This window comes from Scardinius erythrophthalmus, assembly GCF_964197995.2.
Source record: "Scardinius erythrophthalmus genome assembly, chromosome: 19".
Lineage (NCBI taxonomy): Eukaryota > Metazoa > Chordata > Actinopteri > Cypriniformes > Leuciscidae > Scardinius > Scardinius erythrophthalmus.
The window spans coordinates 589,488-607,500 of record NC_138239.1 but is presented as its reverse complement, the minus strand read 5'-3'; the positions used below and the strand labels follow the sequence as shown (position 1 = coordinate 607,500).

The 18,013-nt window shown below is 48.6% G+C and overlaps 2 protein-coding genes across 7 annotated transcripts in view; one reads left to right on the top strand and one right to left on the bottom strand.

The window, feature by feature from the left end:
* klhdc2 (kelch domain containing 2) overlaps positions 1–11,539 on the bottom strand; it is a 12,626-nt gene extending 1,087 nt beyond the window's left edge. Inside the window, exons 1-12 of one of the 5 annotated variants that reach the window (XM_081347322.1) lie at positions 11,463–11,539; positions 9,867–10,100; positions 9,288–9,373; positions 8,858–8,975; positions 8,606–8,715; positions 8,441–8,522; positions 4,092–4,175; positions 3,928–4,008; positions 826–884; positions 645–754; positions 485–557; positions 320–407 (exon numbers count right to left, since the gene is read on the bottom strand). In XM_081347322.1, the coding sequence (XP_081203448.1) occupies positions 320–407; positions 485–557; positions 645–754; positions 826–884; positions 3,928–4,008; positions 4,092–4,175; positions 8,441–8,522; positions 8,606–8,715; positions 8,858–8,975; positions 9,288–9,373; positions 9,867–10,088 (1,113 nt within the window). In that variant the 5' untranslated portion in view covers positions 10,089–10,100; positions 11,463–11,539. Of the gene's footprint in view, positions 1–319; positions 408–484; positions 558–644; positions 755–825; positions 885–3,927; positions 4,009–4,091; positions 4,176–8,440; positions 8,523–8,605; positions 8,716–8,857; positions 8,976–9,287; positions 9,374–9,866; positions 10,101–10,472; positions 10,685–10,721; positions 10,920–11,196 lie in introns of those variants that run through there. The other 4 variants (XM_081347321.1, XM_081347323.1, XM_081347320.1 and 1 more) reach the window with 4 other exon arrangements.
* On the top strand, positions 10,766–16,644 carry lrr1 (leucine rich repeat protein 1). Of its 2 annotated transcripts, none has more exons than XM_081347326.1 (5): positions 10,766–11,119; positions 11,389–11,663; positions 11,739–11,837; positions 12,467–13,194; positions 16,149–16,644. In XM_081347326.1, the coding sequence occupies exons 2-5, from the start codon at positions 11,484–11,486 to the stop codon at positions 16,402–16,404; spliced, it is 1,263 nt and encodes a 420-aa protein (XP_081203452.1). In that variant the 5' UTR covers positions 10,766–11,119; positions 11,389–11,483; the 3' UTR covers positions 16,405–16,644. The 2 variants fall into 2 exon arrangements, with proteins under 2 accessions (XP_081203452.1, XP_081203453.1); XM_081347327.1 differs by having other exon boundaries at positions 10,890–11,119; positions 11,467–11,663; positions 16,149–16,540.
* The last annotated feature ends 1,369 nt before the right edge of the window (positions 16,645–18,013 follow it).

Below are 18,013 nucleotides of genomic sequence, written 5' to 3'. Positions count from 1 at the left end.
AATCTCACGTTCTCCTGGCAGGAAAGACTCCGGCTTCAGCATTAGCGTTAGCTACGACTCCAGCTTCAGCGTTAGCATTAGCGTTAGCTACGACTCCGGCTTCAGCATTAGCGTTAGCTACGACTCCGGCTTCAGCATTAGCGTTAGCTACGACTCCGGCTTCAGCATTAGCGTTAGCTACGACTCCGGCTTCAGCATTAGCGTTAGCATTAGCGTTAGCTACGACTCCGGCTTCAGCATTAGCGTTAGCTACGACTCCGGCTTCAGCATTAGCAGCATTTGCTGGTTATTAGGGAGTAAATATTGATATTTTGCTCACCGCTTGTTGTTGAGAGAGCAGATTATTTGCACATCCTCCAAACACAAACACTTCCCCGTCAGCACCGAAACACGCCGTGTGCCACAGTCTGCAGAAAACACACATGAGAGCGGGAGAACGACACACACACATCAAGATCATCAGTGACAGACGAGGAAGGGTCACCTGGGTCGCTGAGTGTGTTCGTGATCAAATGGCCTCCACTCGTTCGTCCTCACGCAGTACAGCCAGGCGTCGCCTGCAACACACACACACCGATGAAGCTGTGCTGTCAGACACACACACACACACACACACACACACACACACACACTGATTCCCTCACTCAGCGTCTCTCGGTCGGTGGTGAATCCGCCGAACAGGAACAGATGGTCAGCTGACACTGGGGTGAGCGAGTGCCAGGACCGGCCGACGGGACCGTGTTGAGGAACACACCTGAAACACACACGCTTTAGTGTGTGAGCTCGTCACAGATCTCTCAGCGGTGTTACACTCACTGAACGCACATCTCACTCCATTCCCACGAGTCCAGATCGAGGCAGTGCAGATCGTTCAGACGCTGATCCTGCGGAGCAAAACACTGAGCTTCAGAATGCTAAACATGCTAGCCTATGCTAATGATCATAGGAACACTAGTAGAAGTGATTCACACACACACACACACACACACACTAACCCGACCCCTACACCTAGCCATCACACACACACACACACTAACCCGACCCCTACACCTAGCCATCACACACACACACACTAACCTGACCCCTACACCTAGCCATCACACACACACACACTAACCCGACCCCTACACCTAGCCATCACACACACACACACACACACACACACACACACTAACCCGACCCCTACACCTAGCCATCACACACACACACACACTAACACGACCCCTACACCTAGCCATCACACACACACACATTCTAACCCGACCCCTACACCTAGCCATCACACACACACACACACACTAACCCGACCCCTACACCTAGCCATCACACACACACACACACTAACCCGACCCCTACACCTAGCCATCACACACACACACACACTAACCCGACCCCTACACCTAGCCATCACACACACACACACACTAACCCGACCCCTACACCTAGCCATCACACACACACACACACACACACACACACACACACACACACACACACACACACTAACCCGACCCCTACACCTAGCCATCACACACACACACTAACCCGACCCCTACACCTAGCCATCACACACACACACACACACACACACACACACACACACACACACTAACCCGACCCCTACACCTAGCCATCACACACACACACTAACACGACCCCTACACCTAGCCATCACACACACACACACACTAACCCGACCCCTACACCTAGCCATCACACACACACACACACTAACCCGACCCCTACACCTAGCCATCACACACACACACACACACTAACCCGACCCCTACACCTAGCCATCACACACACACACACACTAACCCGACCCCTACACCTAGCCATCACACACACACACACACACACACTAACCCGACCCCTACACCTAGCCATCACACACACACACACACACACACACACACACTAACCCGACCCCTACACCTAGCCATCACACACACACACACACACTAACCCGACCCCTACACCTAGCCATCACACACACACACACACACTAACCCGACCCCTACACCTAGCCATCACACACACACACACACACACTAACCCGACCCCTACACCTAGCCATCACACACACACACACACTAACCCGACCCCTACACCTAGCCATCACACACACACACACACACACTAACCCGACCCCTACACCTAGCCATCACACACACACACACACACACACTAACCCGACCCCTACACCTAGCCATCACACACACACACACACACACACACACACACTAACCCGACCCCTACACCTAGCCATCACACACACACACACACTAACCCGACCCCTACACCTAGCCATCACACACACACACACACACTAACCCGACCCCTACACCTAGCCATCACACACACACACACACTAACCCGACCCCTACACCTAGCCATCACACACACACACACACACTAACCCGACCCCTACACCTAGCCATCACACACACACACACACACACTAACCCGACCCCTACACCTAGCCATCACACACACACACACACACTAACCCGACCCCTACACCTAGCCATCACACACACACACACACACACACACACACACACACTAACCCGACCCCTACACCTAGCCATCACACACACACACACACACACACACACACACACACACACTAACCCGACCCCTACACCTAGCCATCACACACACACACACACACACACACACACACACACACTAACCCGACCCCTACACCTAGCCATCACACACACACACACACACACACACACACTAACCCGACCCCTACACCTAGCCATCACACACACACACACACACACACACACACACACACACTAACCCGACCCCTACACCTAGCCATCACACACACACACACACACTAACCCGACCCCTACACCTAGCCATCACACACACACACACACACACACACACACACTAACCCGACCCCTACACCTAGCCATCACACACACACACACACACACACACACACACACACACACACACACTAACCCGACCCCTACACCTAGCCATCACACACACACACACACACACACACACTAACCCGACCCCTACACCTAGCCATCACACACACACACACACACACACACACACACACACACACACACACACACTAACCCGACCCCTACACCTAGCCATCACACACACACACACACACACACACACACACACACACACACTAACCCGACCCCTACACCTAGCCATCACACACACACACACACACACACACACTAACCCGACCCCTACACCTAGCCATCACACACACACACACACACACACACACACACTAACCCGACCCCTACACCTAGCCATCACACACACACACACACACACACACACACACACACACACACACTAACCCGACCCCTACACCTAGCCATCACACACACACACACACACACACACACACACACACACACACACACACACTAACCCGACCCCTACACCTAGCCATCACACACACACACTAACCCGACCCCTACACCTAGCCATCACACACACACACACACTAACCCGACCCCTACACCTAGCCATCACACACACACACACACACACACACACACACTAACCCGACCCCTACACCTAGCCATCACACACACACACACACACACACACACACACACACACTAACCCGACCCCTACACCTAGCCATCACACACACACACACACACACACACACACTAACCCGACCCCTACACCTAGCCATCACACACACACACACACACTAACCCGACCCCTACACCTAGCCATCACACACACACACACACACACACACACACACACACACACACACACACACTAACCCGACCCCTACACCTAGCCATCACAGAAAACTTTCTGCATTTTTCCATGAGTCTGTGTGCATTCAGGTTTAAGTCCACAACAGGATAGAAAAACATGTACACTCCGAAACACTCACACACACACACACACCATGTAACGGCCTCCGAAGACGAAGCCTCTGTTCCCGATGGTTGCGCAGGCGTGAGCGGCCCGTGGCGTCGGAGTGTTTCCCTGTACGGACACACACAGTGTTTGAGCTCGTCACACACAGATCCTGCTGCAAGACCACATTAGAACAAGTTTAGCTTTAGCACCTTTGTGATTGGCTGACTCCACGAGGACGTCTCCAGATCCAGGATGTGTATGTGATTGTTCCAGCCTCGTCCTGTTTGGTTCCCCTGAAAAACAGCAGATCTGAGTCTCGTCTGTGTCACAAACACACTCACACACACACGCTCACGCACGTAGACACGATCTCAAATGAAGAGATGTCTCATCGATCACAAGTTCAGTATGGTGTACCACAAGGCTCAGTACTAGGACCGCTGCTGTTCACCTGTACATGCTACCTTCACACACACACACACACACACACACACACACACACACACACTCTGTACATGCTACCCTCACACACTCTCACACACACACACACACACACACACACTCTGTACATGCTACCCTCACACACACACACACACTCTGTACATGCTACCCTCACACACACACACACTCTGTACATGCTACCCTCACACACACTCTCACACACACACACACACACACACACACTCTGTACATGCTACCCTTGGGAGATATCATTAGGAAGCATGGCATTAGTTTTCACTGTTATGCTGACGATACTCAGCTCTATATTTCTTCACGCCCTGCCGATAAACTTACCAATTAACGGAATGCATAGCTGATATAAAAATTTAGATGACTAGTAATTTCCTACTACTTAATTATGAAAAAACAGAGTTTTTAATGATTAGACCAAAAACCTCTGCACGTAATGATCTAGAATACTGTCTAACACTTGATGGCTGCTCTGTCAAGTCCTCGTCGTCGGTTAGGAACCTGGGTGTGCTCTTTGATACCAATCTTTCATTTGAAAGCCATGTTTCTAGTTTACGTTTCATGTAAAACCGCATTCTTCTATCTTAAAAATATATCTAAATTACGACATATGCTTTCAATGAAAAATAGGGTGTTCATGACCTGGTGGTGATGGTGGACCTGCGCCTAGACACGACCACAACACATGATGTAGTCTGCCGGACCCGGGCCGTACCCAGATCAGATGGAGGACCTGCACCTAGACACGACCACAACACATGATGTAGTCAGCCGGACCCGGGCCGTACCCAGATCAGATGGAGGACCTGCACCTTGACACGACCACAACACATGATGTAGTCAGCCGGACCCGGGCCGTACCCAGATCAGATGGAGGACCTGCACCTAGACACGACCACAACACATGATGTAGTCTGCCGGACCCGGGCCGTACCCAGATCAGATGGAGGACCTGCACCTAGACACGACCACAACACATGATGTAGTCAGCCGGACCCGGGCCGTATCCAGATCAGATGGAGGATCTGCGCCTTGACACGACCACAACACATGATGTAGTCAGCCGGACCCGGGCCGTACCCAGATCAGATGGAGGACCTGCACCTAGACACGACCACAACACATGATGTAGTCAGCCGGACCCGGGCCGTACCCAGATCAGATGGAGGACCTGCACCTAGACACGACCACAACACATGATGTAGTCAGCCGGACCCGGGCCGTACCCAGATCAGATGGAGGACCTGCGCCTAGACACGACCACAACTCATGATGTAGTCAGCCGGATCCAGGCCGTATCCAGATCAGATGGAGGACCTGCGCCTAGACACGACCACAACACATGATGTAGTCAGCCGGACCCGGGCCGTACCCAGATCAGATGAAGGACCTGCGCCTAGACACGACCACAACTCATGATGTAGTCAGCCGGATCCAGGCCGTATCCAGATCAGATGGAGGACCTGCGCCTAGACACGACCACAACTCATGATGTAGTCAGCCGGATCCAGGCCGTATCCAGATCAGATGGAGGACCTGCGCCTAGACACGACCACAACACATGATGTAGTCAGCCGGACCCGGGCCGTACCCAGATCAGATGGTGGACCTGCGCCTAGACACGACCACAACGCATGATGTAGTCAGCCGGATCCGGGCCGTATCCAGATCAGATGGAGGACCTGCGCCTAGACACGACCACAACACATGATGTAGTCAGCCGGACCCGGGCCGTATCCAGATCAGATGGAGGACCTGCGCCTAGACACGACCACAACGCATGATGTAGTCAGCCGGACCCGGGCCGTATCCAGATCAGATGGAGGACCTGCGCCTAGACACGACCACAACGCATGATGTAGTCAGCCGGACCCGGGCCGTATCCAGATCAGATGGTGGACCTGCACCTAGACACGACCACAACGCATGATGTAGTCAGCCGGATCCGGGCCGTATCCAGATCAGATGGAGGACCTGCGCCTAGACACGACCACAACGCATGATGTAGTCAGCCGGACCCGGGCCGTATCCAGATCAGATGGTGGACCTGCACCTAGACACGACCACAACGCATGATGTAGTCAGCCGGACCCGGGCCGTATCCAGATCAGATGGTGGACCTGCACCTAGACACGACCACAACGCATGATGTAGTCAGCCGGACCCGGGCCGTATCCAGATCAGATGGTGGACCTGCACCTAGACACGACCACAACGCATGATGTAGTCAGCCGGACCCGGGCCGTATCCAGATCAGATGGTGGACCTGCACCTAGACACGACCACAACGCATGATGTAGTCAGCCGGACCCGGGCCGTATCCAGATCAGATGGAGGACCTGCGCCTAGACACGACCACAACGCATGATGTAGTCAGCCGGACCCGGGCCGTATCCAGATCAGATGGTGGACCTGCACCTAGACACGACCACAACGCATGATGTAGTCAGCCGGACCCGGGCCGTATCCAGATCAGATGGTGGACCTGCGCCTAGACACGACCACAACGCATGATGTAGTCAGCCGAATCCGGGCCGTATCCAGATCAGATGGAGGACCTGCGCCTAGACACGACCACAACTCATGATGTAGTCAGCCGGACCCGGGCCGTATCCAAATCAGATGGTGGACCTGCGCCTAGACACGACCACAACTCATGATGTAGTCAGCCGGATCCGGGCCGTATCCAGATCAGATGGTGGACCTGCACCTAGACACGACCACAACGCATGATGTAGTCAGCCAGACCCGGGCGGTATCCAGATCAGATGGAGGACCTGCGCCTAGACACGACCACAACGCATGATGTAGTCAGCCGGACCCGGGCCGTATCCAGATCAGATGGAGGACCTGCACCTAGACACGACCACAACGCATGATGTAGTCAGCCGGACCCGGGCCGTATCCAGATCAGATGGTGGACCTGCACCTAGACACGACCACAACGCATGATGTAGTCAGCCGGACCCGGGCCGTATCCAGATCAGATGGTGGACCTGCGCCTAGACACGACCACAACTCATGATGTAGTCAGCCGGACCCGGGCCGTATCCAGATCAGATGGTGGACCTGCGCCTAGACACGACCACAACGCATGATGTAGTCAGCCGGACCCGGGCCGTATCCAGATCAGATGGAGGACCTGCACCTAGACACGACCACAACGCATGATGTAGTCAGCCGGACCCGGGCCGTATCCAGATCAGATGGTGGACCTGCACCTAGACACGACCACAACGCATGATGTAGTCAGCCGGACCCGGGCCGTATCCAGATCAGATGGTGGACCTGCGCCTAGACACGACCACAACTCATGATGTAGTCAGCCGGACCCGGGCCATATCCAGATCAGATGGAGGACCTGCACCTAGACACGACCACAACTCATGATGTAGTCAGCCGGACCCGGGCCGTATCCAGATCAGATGGAGGACCTGCACCTAGACACGACCACAACGCATGATGTAGTCAGCCGGATCCGGGCCGTATCCAGATCAGATGGAGGACCTGCACCTAGACACGACCACAACTCATGATGTAGTCAGCCGGACCCGGGCCGTATCCAGATCAGATGGAGGACCTGCACCTAGACACGACCACACCACATCCCTGAAGTGTCAGCAGAGATTGTGTCAACTAGACTCTCCCCTGTGAAGGCCTCATCGACACAACAGCATCGATCCTGATCCTCAACAAACTCGTCTCTATACCGGCGTGACTCCGATCTTCAACCAGATGGAACTGGATAAAATTCTGAATGTTCTGATCCAATCTGACTTCTGACCAGTAATGCTGCCTGAATCATAATCATACACTGTTCGCTCGTTGGCCAGAGGAGAACTGAGCGACTGAGTCTGGGTTCTCCCAAGGGTTTTTCCTCCATTCTGTCACTGATGGAGTTTTGGTTCCTGTCACTGTCACCATTGGCTTTTGGCTTGCTTAGTTGGGGACATTTAATTTAATTTAAATAAATTAACAATATTAGTGACTTGACTTGACTTACTCACACACACTCACTCACACACACAAACACACTCTCACTCACATCTGTGCCACGCATGACGTCTGCTGATGAACATGGACTCACCATCAGCGAGTTCTCATCGAGTTCAAACGTTCCTCTGTGACCGGGCTGTGCGGTGTAGCCGTAGCCTCCGAAATACACCAGTCTGTGGAGACAGAGCAGAGGAAGTGTGTGTGTGACCTCACTGATGACATCAACTAGTGTCTGACTGGCCTGATGAACTCACACCTGTTTCTGTGGACCCAACAGCCCAGCTTGTCTTTGCAGGTCGGAGCCAGACCCGTCAGACTCATCTTCTCCCAGCGGAGCGCAGGCGTTCGCAGCGGCAGACGGTAAACCTGAGAGAAACACCAACATCTGAAGCTTCAGACACACACACACCAACATCTGGAGCTTCAGACACACACCAACATCTGGAGCTTCAGACACACACATCAGCGCAGAGATCATTATAGTGTTCGTGTCGTTATAAAGCCTAACTGTGTTGGTGTTTCCTCTGGCCTGGTGTCCGCCGAACACGTACAGAACTCCGTCCACACAGGAGCCGCAGCCGCCCGACATGGAGTCCGGCACCTCGCCCTCGGAGCGCTGCACATGCCTGCGCACACACACACACACACACACCGTCAGCAGCAGCTCGAGCGCATCACACGCCTAAACACACACACACCGTCAGCAGCAGCTCGAGTGCCTCATCCGCCTGCACACACAAACACACACACACCGTCAGCAGCAGCTCGAGTGCCTCATCCGCCTGCACACACAAACACACACACACCGTCAGCAGCAGCTCGAGCGCCTCACGCCTGAACACACACACACCGTTAGCAGCAGCTCGAGCGCCTCACACACACACACAGTCCGTTAGCAGTGTGTTCCCTACGGCCCGCGTCACGCTCAGGGAACTCACCATCCTCCTGTCTCCATGTTGTAGATCCAGATTTCATTCTTCGGCAAGTACAAGTCAGTGAATTCAGTGGCTTCAGCATCTGCATTCTGATAAAAGGATAGAGTTATGTTTACAGAGTTAGGGTGAGATGACCCTTCACGTAAGGGATAATGTACATCCAGGTTGTTATCTCAGAATAAACCTGACAGGGTGATCAGGATCAGGTCTTGCATCAGCCTGAAGGGGGTTTAGTCTGAGATAACACACACACACACACACACACACCTGAAGGGGTTTATTCTGAGATAACACACACACACACACACACACACCTGAAGGGGTTTATTCTGAGATAACAGCCAGCTGTATTTACATTATCCCGCTTATTACATAGATACTTGCCACATAAATAAATAATTAGACACAAAATATTGAGAGAAACATTTGACTTTCAACGCAAGGCTTCTGCGGATGAGCCTGTGTTTCTGTTTTCAGCAGTTGTTATCTGGGAATGATATACCGCTGGACGTGTGATTGACCAATCATAATCAAGTATTCCCCAGAGCCGTGTAATAAACAGTATAGCGTCTGGTGTTATACCTTATATCCTCCCCAGACGAACATGCAGGAGCCGTCAGTGACCGCGATGTGTCCGCTGCGCTCCGCTGGACTTGCTCCGGACACACACACCTCCTCCTCCTGCAGCCAGAAGCCTTCGTCCTCCTCGTCCTCCTCGCCTCCTGCGTCCTCCTCGCCTCCTGCGTCCCACTCGAACACACGCTCGTCCTCATCCTCCATGTTCTGGACAAGATCTTCTTCCATGTCAGACCGTCACTAGAATGAAACACACTTCAATGAAGCATCAACTCAATGTTCATCTGCAGGCTGCTTTTACACACACACACACACACACACACACACACACACACACACTCTCTTACACACAGACAGACTCACTCACACACTCTCACATACACATAAAAACACTCTCTCTCTCTCTCTCTCTCTCTCTCTCTCTCATACACACACAAACACAAACTCACTCACTATCACACACACACATTTCTTCCATTGTTTTTATATCAGATTATACCCAGCCCTTAAACCAAGCTATTACAGAAACAGACCAGTAAAATATCCTCACTAGTCACTGTATAAGTGAGGTAATCTGGCCCTCACAAACAAAGTTACAGATAAATAACGCACTATGTCATTACAATCCCATCAGAATAGAAAGACGTCAATTGTGTTTCGTGTATTTACAATATGGATACACTCATTAAAGAGCTTCATATGTCCTGTCAGTGTGACCACATATTAAACAATCCGTTTCATTGATAATAATCAGTTGTATTATTGTATAAATCGAGTGAATTATCTTCACTGGTCGTGTTGTTTTGATTGAGCAGCTGATGCGCGCTCACCGCTACAGTCTAATGACAGAAAACTACTCACACGAACGGAAACTACTAATGCTGTCGCTTCTGTGTGATAAACGAGTGGAGAGTCATGGAGAGTAGCTTGTTGTCATGAGTAGCGCTGCTCATATGAATTAAAACTATTTTTAATTCAGAAAGGCCTCATCGGAAATATGTTTTGGTAAAATGATGCCGCCATATTAGTGAGGTCAGTCAGCGTTCACTGCGCATGTGCGACGCTCGGAAGCGCGCGTTACGTTACAGGCTAAACATGAAACATCTTTTCAGTCTGCTGTTTTAAACACTATCTTGTGCTCCAAGATTAGTTATTTTACTCAATCGGTCTGAGTTTTGGCTGAAATTGTGCCATGGATCTGCCGGTTTGCTAATTAGCCGATTTTGAAGGGAAGAAGCGCGAGCACCTCAGAACTTCAGGTTTGTTTATTTCTCGGTGTATTTCAGTCTGAGCTTATTTAACGTTAGTTATTTACCAAAAACATATTGATCCATACCAACCAGTTAGTCTTCGTAACCTGCACTGTATTCACACACAGTGTTGTTGATATTAAATGGAGAAATATTCATTTAAACTGAAAATACTGCATAACATATGACTCGATATATATTATGACTGTGAGCCTAACTAACCCTGACTAGCACAGAGCCTAACTAACCCTGTCTCCTCTGTTGCTGTGGTGTGTTAGTCCTGGATACACACACACACACACACACACACACACACACACACTCTCTCTCTCTCTATCTCTCACACACTCACACAGAGACAGGCTGCTGAAGGATGAAGCTTCAGTGTGATGTGGAGGTTGTTAACCGGATGTTACCGACATTCGGTCTGAAGAATAAAGGCAAACCCAGCCGGGCTGTTCTATCCATCGGGAAGCCGGACAGAAGCTCTCAGAACCACGGCCTGTTTCTGCTGATCTGCACTGCCAAAGACAGAAGCGGGTCCAAATACAAGGCAAGCCCTCCTCCTGGCCCGCTCCGACAGATCTGCTCTTCTCCAGGTCTTCATCTGTGTGTGTTTTCTCTGCAGCTGAAGGAGAACATTGAGAAGTTCTTCACCTGGTTTGTGGAAGAGGGCAAAGCCACGGTTCGACTGAAGGAGCCTGCGGTCGACATCTGTCTGAGTAAAGTAAAGATGTGCTTTCAGTTCTACTGGAGAAAGTCTTGAGCTGTCATGTTTGTAATGACACCAGTGTGTTTTAAATCAGTGTTGATAAATGTCATCATACAGTCAATCCAAAGTGTAGTTATTACTGTTTTTTTTTTTTTTCTTGAAACCAGCAAATTAATAATCTGATGATGAATGAGTTGATGACTTGTGTAAGGATTTTGATCAAGTTTTTTTGTGAATATAAATGTTTTATCTGACTGTTATTGAATCAGCTACTCTGATATAAAATAAGAGAGTTTCCATTTTAAGTGTTACATTAGTTGCAATATTAAGTTTGAAATGAGTCTTTCTGTGAGAATAATGTGATGATAATACACCGGATTGATAAATCCTCTGTTTTGTTGATGTAGCAGAGATTCTTTATCAGTATTGAGTTTATACTCTGTGACTGTGATTCTCAGTAAGCTGACCTGGTTCACAGAAGCCGAGGGAATATGCTACTTCCTGCAGACCTGCTTTTGCATTAATAGAATCCTAATGCTAATAAAAAGCTGCTTCCACAATGCTTGATGTGTGTGTGTGTGTGTGTGTGTGTGTGTGTGTGTGTGTGTGTGTGTGTGTGTGTGTGTGTGTGTGTGTGTTTTCAGGCCGACACCAGCTGCTTGAAGAGCTTCCTGTCCGCCGCGCGACTGGCTCACAGAGGAAGTGACACGGACTCGCTCCCGCTATCCTCCCTCGGCCCGGCCCGCGCACGCGACGTGGAGAAGCCCAAGAAGAAGCTCAGCATTCTGTCTAAGAAGGACTACCCGCTAGCGTCCAGCTTCCCGTTCTCCCTGGAGCAGCTGCAGGTGTCGTACTGCCGCCTGACCCGCGTGGACATGCGGATGCTAGCGCTGCGCTCGCTGCGCCGGCTCGACCTTAGCAACAACCACATCCGTAAGCTGCCAGCCACCATCGGGGACCTGCGCTGCCTCGCGGAACTCATCCTGCTCAACAACCGCCTGCAGAGCTTCCCTGACGCCCTGTGTGTGTCCACTCTCCAGACCTCACTGCAGCATCTGGACCTGAGCCAGAACCAGCTGACGGTTCTGCCCACGCGCTTCTGCCAGCTACGCCACTTGGTGAACCTGCGCCTGGACGCTAACCAGCTCCTGCGGCTCCCGTTCCACATCGGCCGGCTCTCCAAGCTACGCTTCCTCTCCGCGGCTCAGAACCAGCTCTCGGTACTTCCTGCGGGCTTCAGGAAGCTGTGCCTGGAGAACCTGGACCTGTTCGGGAATCCGTTTACTCAAGCCAACGCTCTGGAGCACACGATCCGTCTCACGTTCCCGCTGACGCTGCAGGAGCTGACGGCACGCGCCGTGGTCGACCTCAGGTGAGCTAACGCAGGTCTGCTGACGTCACACGCTCATGCTAATGTTAGGGATGGGCATTTGAAGCAAAAATTATATTCGATGATCGCTGGGGATTATTCGATTATTATTCGAAAATCGCACCCCTCCCCACACGCATGTATAGGCTAGGTTCCTCTTTATTCCAGCGCGCTCACGGCCCAAGCCATCGCCCCACTCATGATCCGCTCACCGGTAAAACTGCGTTCGCTCAAATCCCGCTCCGACAATTCATTTCTCTGTACTGTACTATACGTGTTGTAGCCATTAAAGAAAATGTATTTAAGTTTCATATTTATGTTGAAATAATATAATGTTATTTTTTTATTTAATCTATGTTGATTAGGCCTATGTCAAACGTGAACAGCAGGAGTAAGTTAGGATCATTAGATGCGCAATATATCGGGAGAAATATGGAGTGGGTCAGACATGATTTTGACCTCATCATTAAGTTTTGTTTTGTAGAAAGCCTTTCTTTAAAGTAAATTTCGTTTTGTATAAATTGTATGTTAATTTTAATCAGTGTTTCATCAGACAATATAATCAGGACATGGAGGCGCCAGTGCGATCACTTGCATTGCTCGTGAACTGGAGCTGGTCTCATAAATGAATCGAAACTCAGCGTATAGGCTGCCTCACAGACCTGAGAAATATATATATATTAGATGTAATATATATATATTAGAGATGCACCGATTACAATTTTCTAGGCCGATTCCGATTTCCGATTTTTCATTGAGTTTGACCTGCCGATACCGATTTTAGCCGATTCCGATTTAATTTTTTTCTAACCACTTTACAGCACACACACATTTATTTTCGATCTTTTCTTTAACCCTTATACGCGTAAGTTTAAAATATTCTAACTGACACCCCCACCCCCAGAGTGAGTTTTTTCAAGCCGAACGTTCCCTTTAATGTTTCCATGGCGACACGTCACGCTATACACCACAGCCACAATAATACTGTATGACAGATGTGTCGCTTTTATTTCGCTTTTCCTTTATTCAAAATATTCACAAACTTGCTTACCATGTCATCAACTAGCCTATCTGATATTCCGATTCTCAAATACGTGTAAGTGAGTGTGTCTTGATCTATAACATGAGATGGGCGCCACAATGTTGTCCTGTCAGTCGGATTTACAGCACGTGAATTCATCAGTTTCTCCCGAAATAAATGCAAGAACGTGGCCGGTGAACTGAGAAGAATAGAGTAAACTTTATAGTTACTTCCACTATGTTTGTCTGATATGAATAACACATGTCTGCAAATTATATTTGAATAGATTGTTATTGCTGCTTCCACAGACATCAGTGTGTATTTTACAAACTAAATGTATTGTTTTACTCTGGCTTATGTGTATTTAAATATCTGAAACCTAAAATAAACATTATGAGGTTGAAAACACTGCTTAGTTGTGATATATGACACCGCTGAACGCGTCCGACTCTGGCTCAGCGCCAGCCAACGCGCGAAAGCACAGTTGAATCTGGCAGTTATGCGACGCCACTGAACATTGTAAATGTGGCACTGTAACGTTACTCTCAGGGGCACAGAAATAAAAATCCCACATATGAGACCGTACCGCTCAAAAGGTTAATCATGCGGTGCCCGAGTGCATTTGACCGGCATAAAATCGGCATATGTCAGACTGACCGGCCGGTCGCCGGTTACGGCCGATCACGTGAAAATCGGCCAATTCCGGTCACCAGCCGATCAATCGGTGCATCTCTACTATATATATATCTATAGAAAAGAAACCGACTACTCTCTGCTTATGTAACCCGTGTGAAATATGCATTTCTCTATAGACGCGTTCACTACTGTGAAGATCGTGAGTCAGCATGGTCAACTTCATCTCTGCAGCCGACACTGACACAGAAAACTCTAGTTTATTAATAAACAATTAAAATGTCTCCTTGCTATATTTGATAGATTCATAATCATATTCATTCATTCTTTGTGGCAAGCTTTATGCATGCGCTTGAGTGCGGAATATATTACGTAAACGCTCAATAGGGTTTAGTATTCTCACCAGTATATATTTAAATAATTAAATTAATATAAATATGTGATTAGTTGACTAGTGGCTTAAATGAACAATAGTCGACTAGAAAAATGTATACTTTACCTTTTCAGTTTAAATAAACGACTCATCTCACATATTTCAACAGGGTATCTTGCTTTATTAATATTTATTATGAATTTCTTAAATGACCAAACTAAAACAACATATGGGCAGATCCTCTGAGCGCTGCTGATGATGCTGTGAAGCGACGCTCGAGTGATCAAGTATTCCAATGTATAAATAAGCTTTCTTTCAATTCCTCCGTCCTACTTTTCTTTCCTTGCGTCCTTCCCTCGCTTCCTACAGTGGTGGAGCTGAGACTCGAGGAAAGGGATGCACAAATTAAGAATTAAAAGACGATGTGTTCTTCTGTTGTCTGAGAATTGATTGACAGCTTTTAGGCACGTTATTGGCAGTGCCACCCTCTGGTTATGTGAACGTGTCACCACCGCATCAGCACCGAAAACATAGGGATTTTTTTTAGATTAATCGCACAACCTATTCAATATTCTTTAATTAAATCAACTAATTTGAATAACTAACATGCACTAACGTGTGCTTGTGTTCAGGATCCCGCTAACGTGTGCTTGTGTTCAGAATCCCGCTAACGTGTGCTTGTGTTCAGGATCCTGCTAACATGCGCTAATGTGTTCTTGTGTTCAGGATCCTGCTAACATGTGCTAACATGTGCTTTCACGTTAGCGCATGTTAGCAGGATCCTGAACACAAGCACATGTTAGTGCATGTTAGCAGGATCCTGATCCCGCTAACGTGTGCTTGTGTTCTTGTGTTCAGGATCCCGCTAACGTGTGCTTGTGTTCTTGTGTTCAGGATCCCGCTAACGTGTGCTTGTGTTCTTGTGTTCAGGATCCCGCACGGGCCTCACCTCGTCCCCTTCCAGGTGTGTGACGAGCTGGACCTCTGTAAGGTGTGTGACTGCGGACGCGCGTGTGTGAACTCCTTCATCCAGACGGCGGTGGGCATGAACCTGCACCTGGTGTCGCACACGGTGGTTCTGGTGGACAGCATGGGCGGCACCGAGGCCCCGGTGCAGAAGCACTTCTGCTCCCTCGTGTGTTACTGCGAGTTCATGGACGGCTGCGTGCAGCGCGACCTCAGATGACCCTGCCTGTGTTACTGTGTTTATTCTCTTTTATCGTTTTGTGGAAAAGACTGTGAATTCCTGCAACACAACAAATGCTTTGTGGAACTAATAAAATGTAGTATAACAAAGAAACATGATTTAAATGATTTTACACAATATTTCTTTATATTTGTGCAATTTTCTTTTATGTCAATCAAGCTTTATTTCTACTCTTTTTACAATCTCAAGGTCAATCTCTGGTTTAAGTTTGAGCATTTTTGGTGATCTACAAAAAATATTTTTATTTTACTCCAGATTTAAACACTAAACTTTATTTACAGTTTATTTTAACTAATTAAAAGACCTTTCAAGAATATAAATCTGACGTTTAGTCCAAATCAAAGCGCAGAGTGTTCTGGAAACACAAGGCGGCCGAGGTCATGTGACTGGTCTCTCTCAGCACTGGGTCCTCCGACCGGATCCCGGCGCTCCCGCGGTCTCCTGAAGAACGCTTCGTCTCAGGATCTTCAGCTTCCCGAGAAGAGTTGGGATCCTCCTGCTCCGTCACTGGGCTGCTGGTTTGCTGATGGATTACTGTGTTGTTCTCGGTCTGAAGTGACGTGTTTTCTGCCTCTTCATCGCTACTGTGGAGACGGTGAGATTCCCTGACAAACCCCTACAAACACAACATCAACATCACTAACATCTACTGTAATATCAGGAGCAACATCACTAACATCTACTGTAATAGCATGAGCAACATCGCTGATATCTACTGTAATATCATGAGCAACACCGCTGATATCTACTACTGTATTATCATGAGCAACATTGCTGATATCTACTGTAATATGAGCAACATCACTGATATCTACTGTAATATGAGCAACATCGCTGATATCTACTGTAATATCATGAGCAACATCACTGATATCTACTGTAATATCATGAGCAACATCACTGATATCTACTGTAATATCATGAGCAACATCGCTGATATCTACTGTAATATCATGAGCAACATCGCTGATATCTACTGTAATATCAGGAGCAACATCGCTGATATCTACTGTAATATCAGGAGCAACATCGCTGATATCTACTGTAATATGAGCAACATCACTGATATCTACTGTAATATCATGAGCAACATCGCTGATATCTACTGTAATATCATGAGCAACATCGCTGATATCTACTGTAATATCATGAGCAACATCGCTGATATCTACTGTAATATCAGGAGCAACATCGCTGATATCTACTGTAATATCATGAGCAACATCGCTGATATCTACTGTAATATCAGGAGCAACATCGCTGATATCTACTGTAATATGAGCAACATCACTGATATCTACTGTAATATCATGAGCAACATCGCTGATATCTACTGTAATATCATGAGCAACATCACTGATATCTACTGTAATATGAGCAACATCACTGATATCTACTGTAATATCATGAGCAACATCGCTGATATCTACTGTAATATCATGAGCAACATCGCTGATATCTACTGTAATATCATGAGCAACATCGCTGATATCTACTGTAATATCATGAGCAACATCGCTGATATCTACTGTAATATCATGAGCAACATCGCTAACATCTACTGTAATATCATGAGCAACATCGCTAA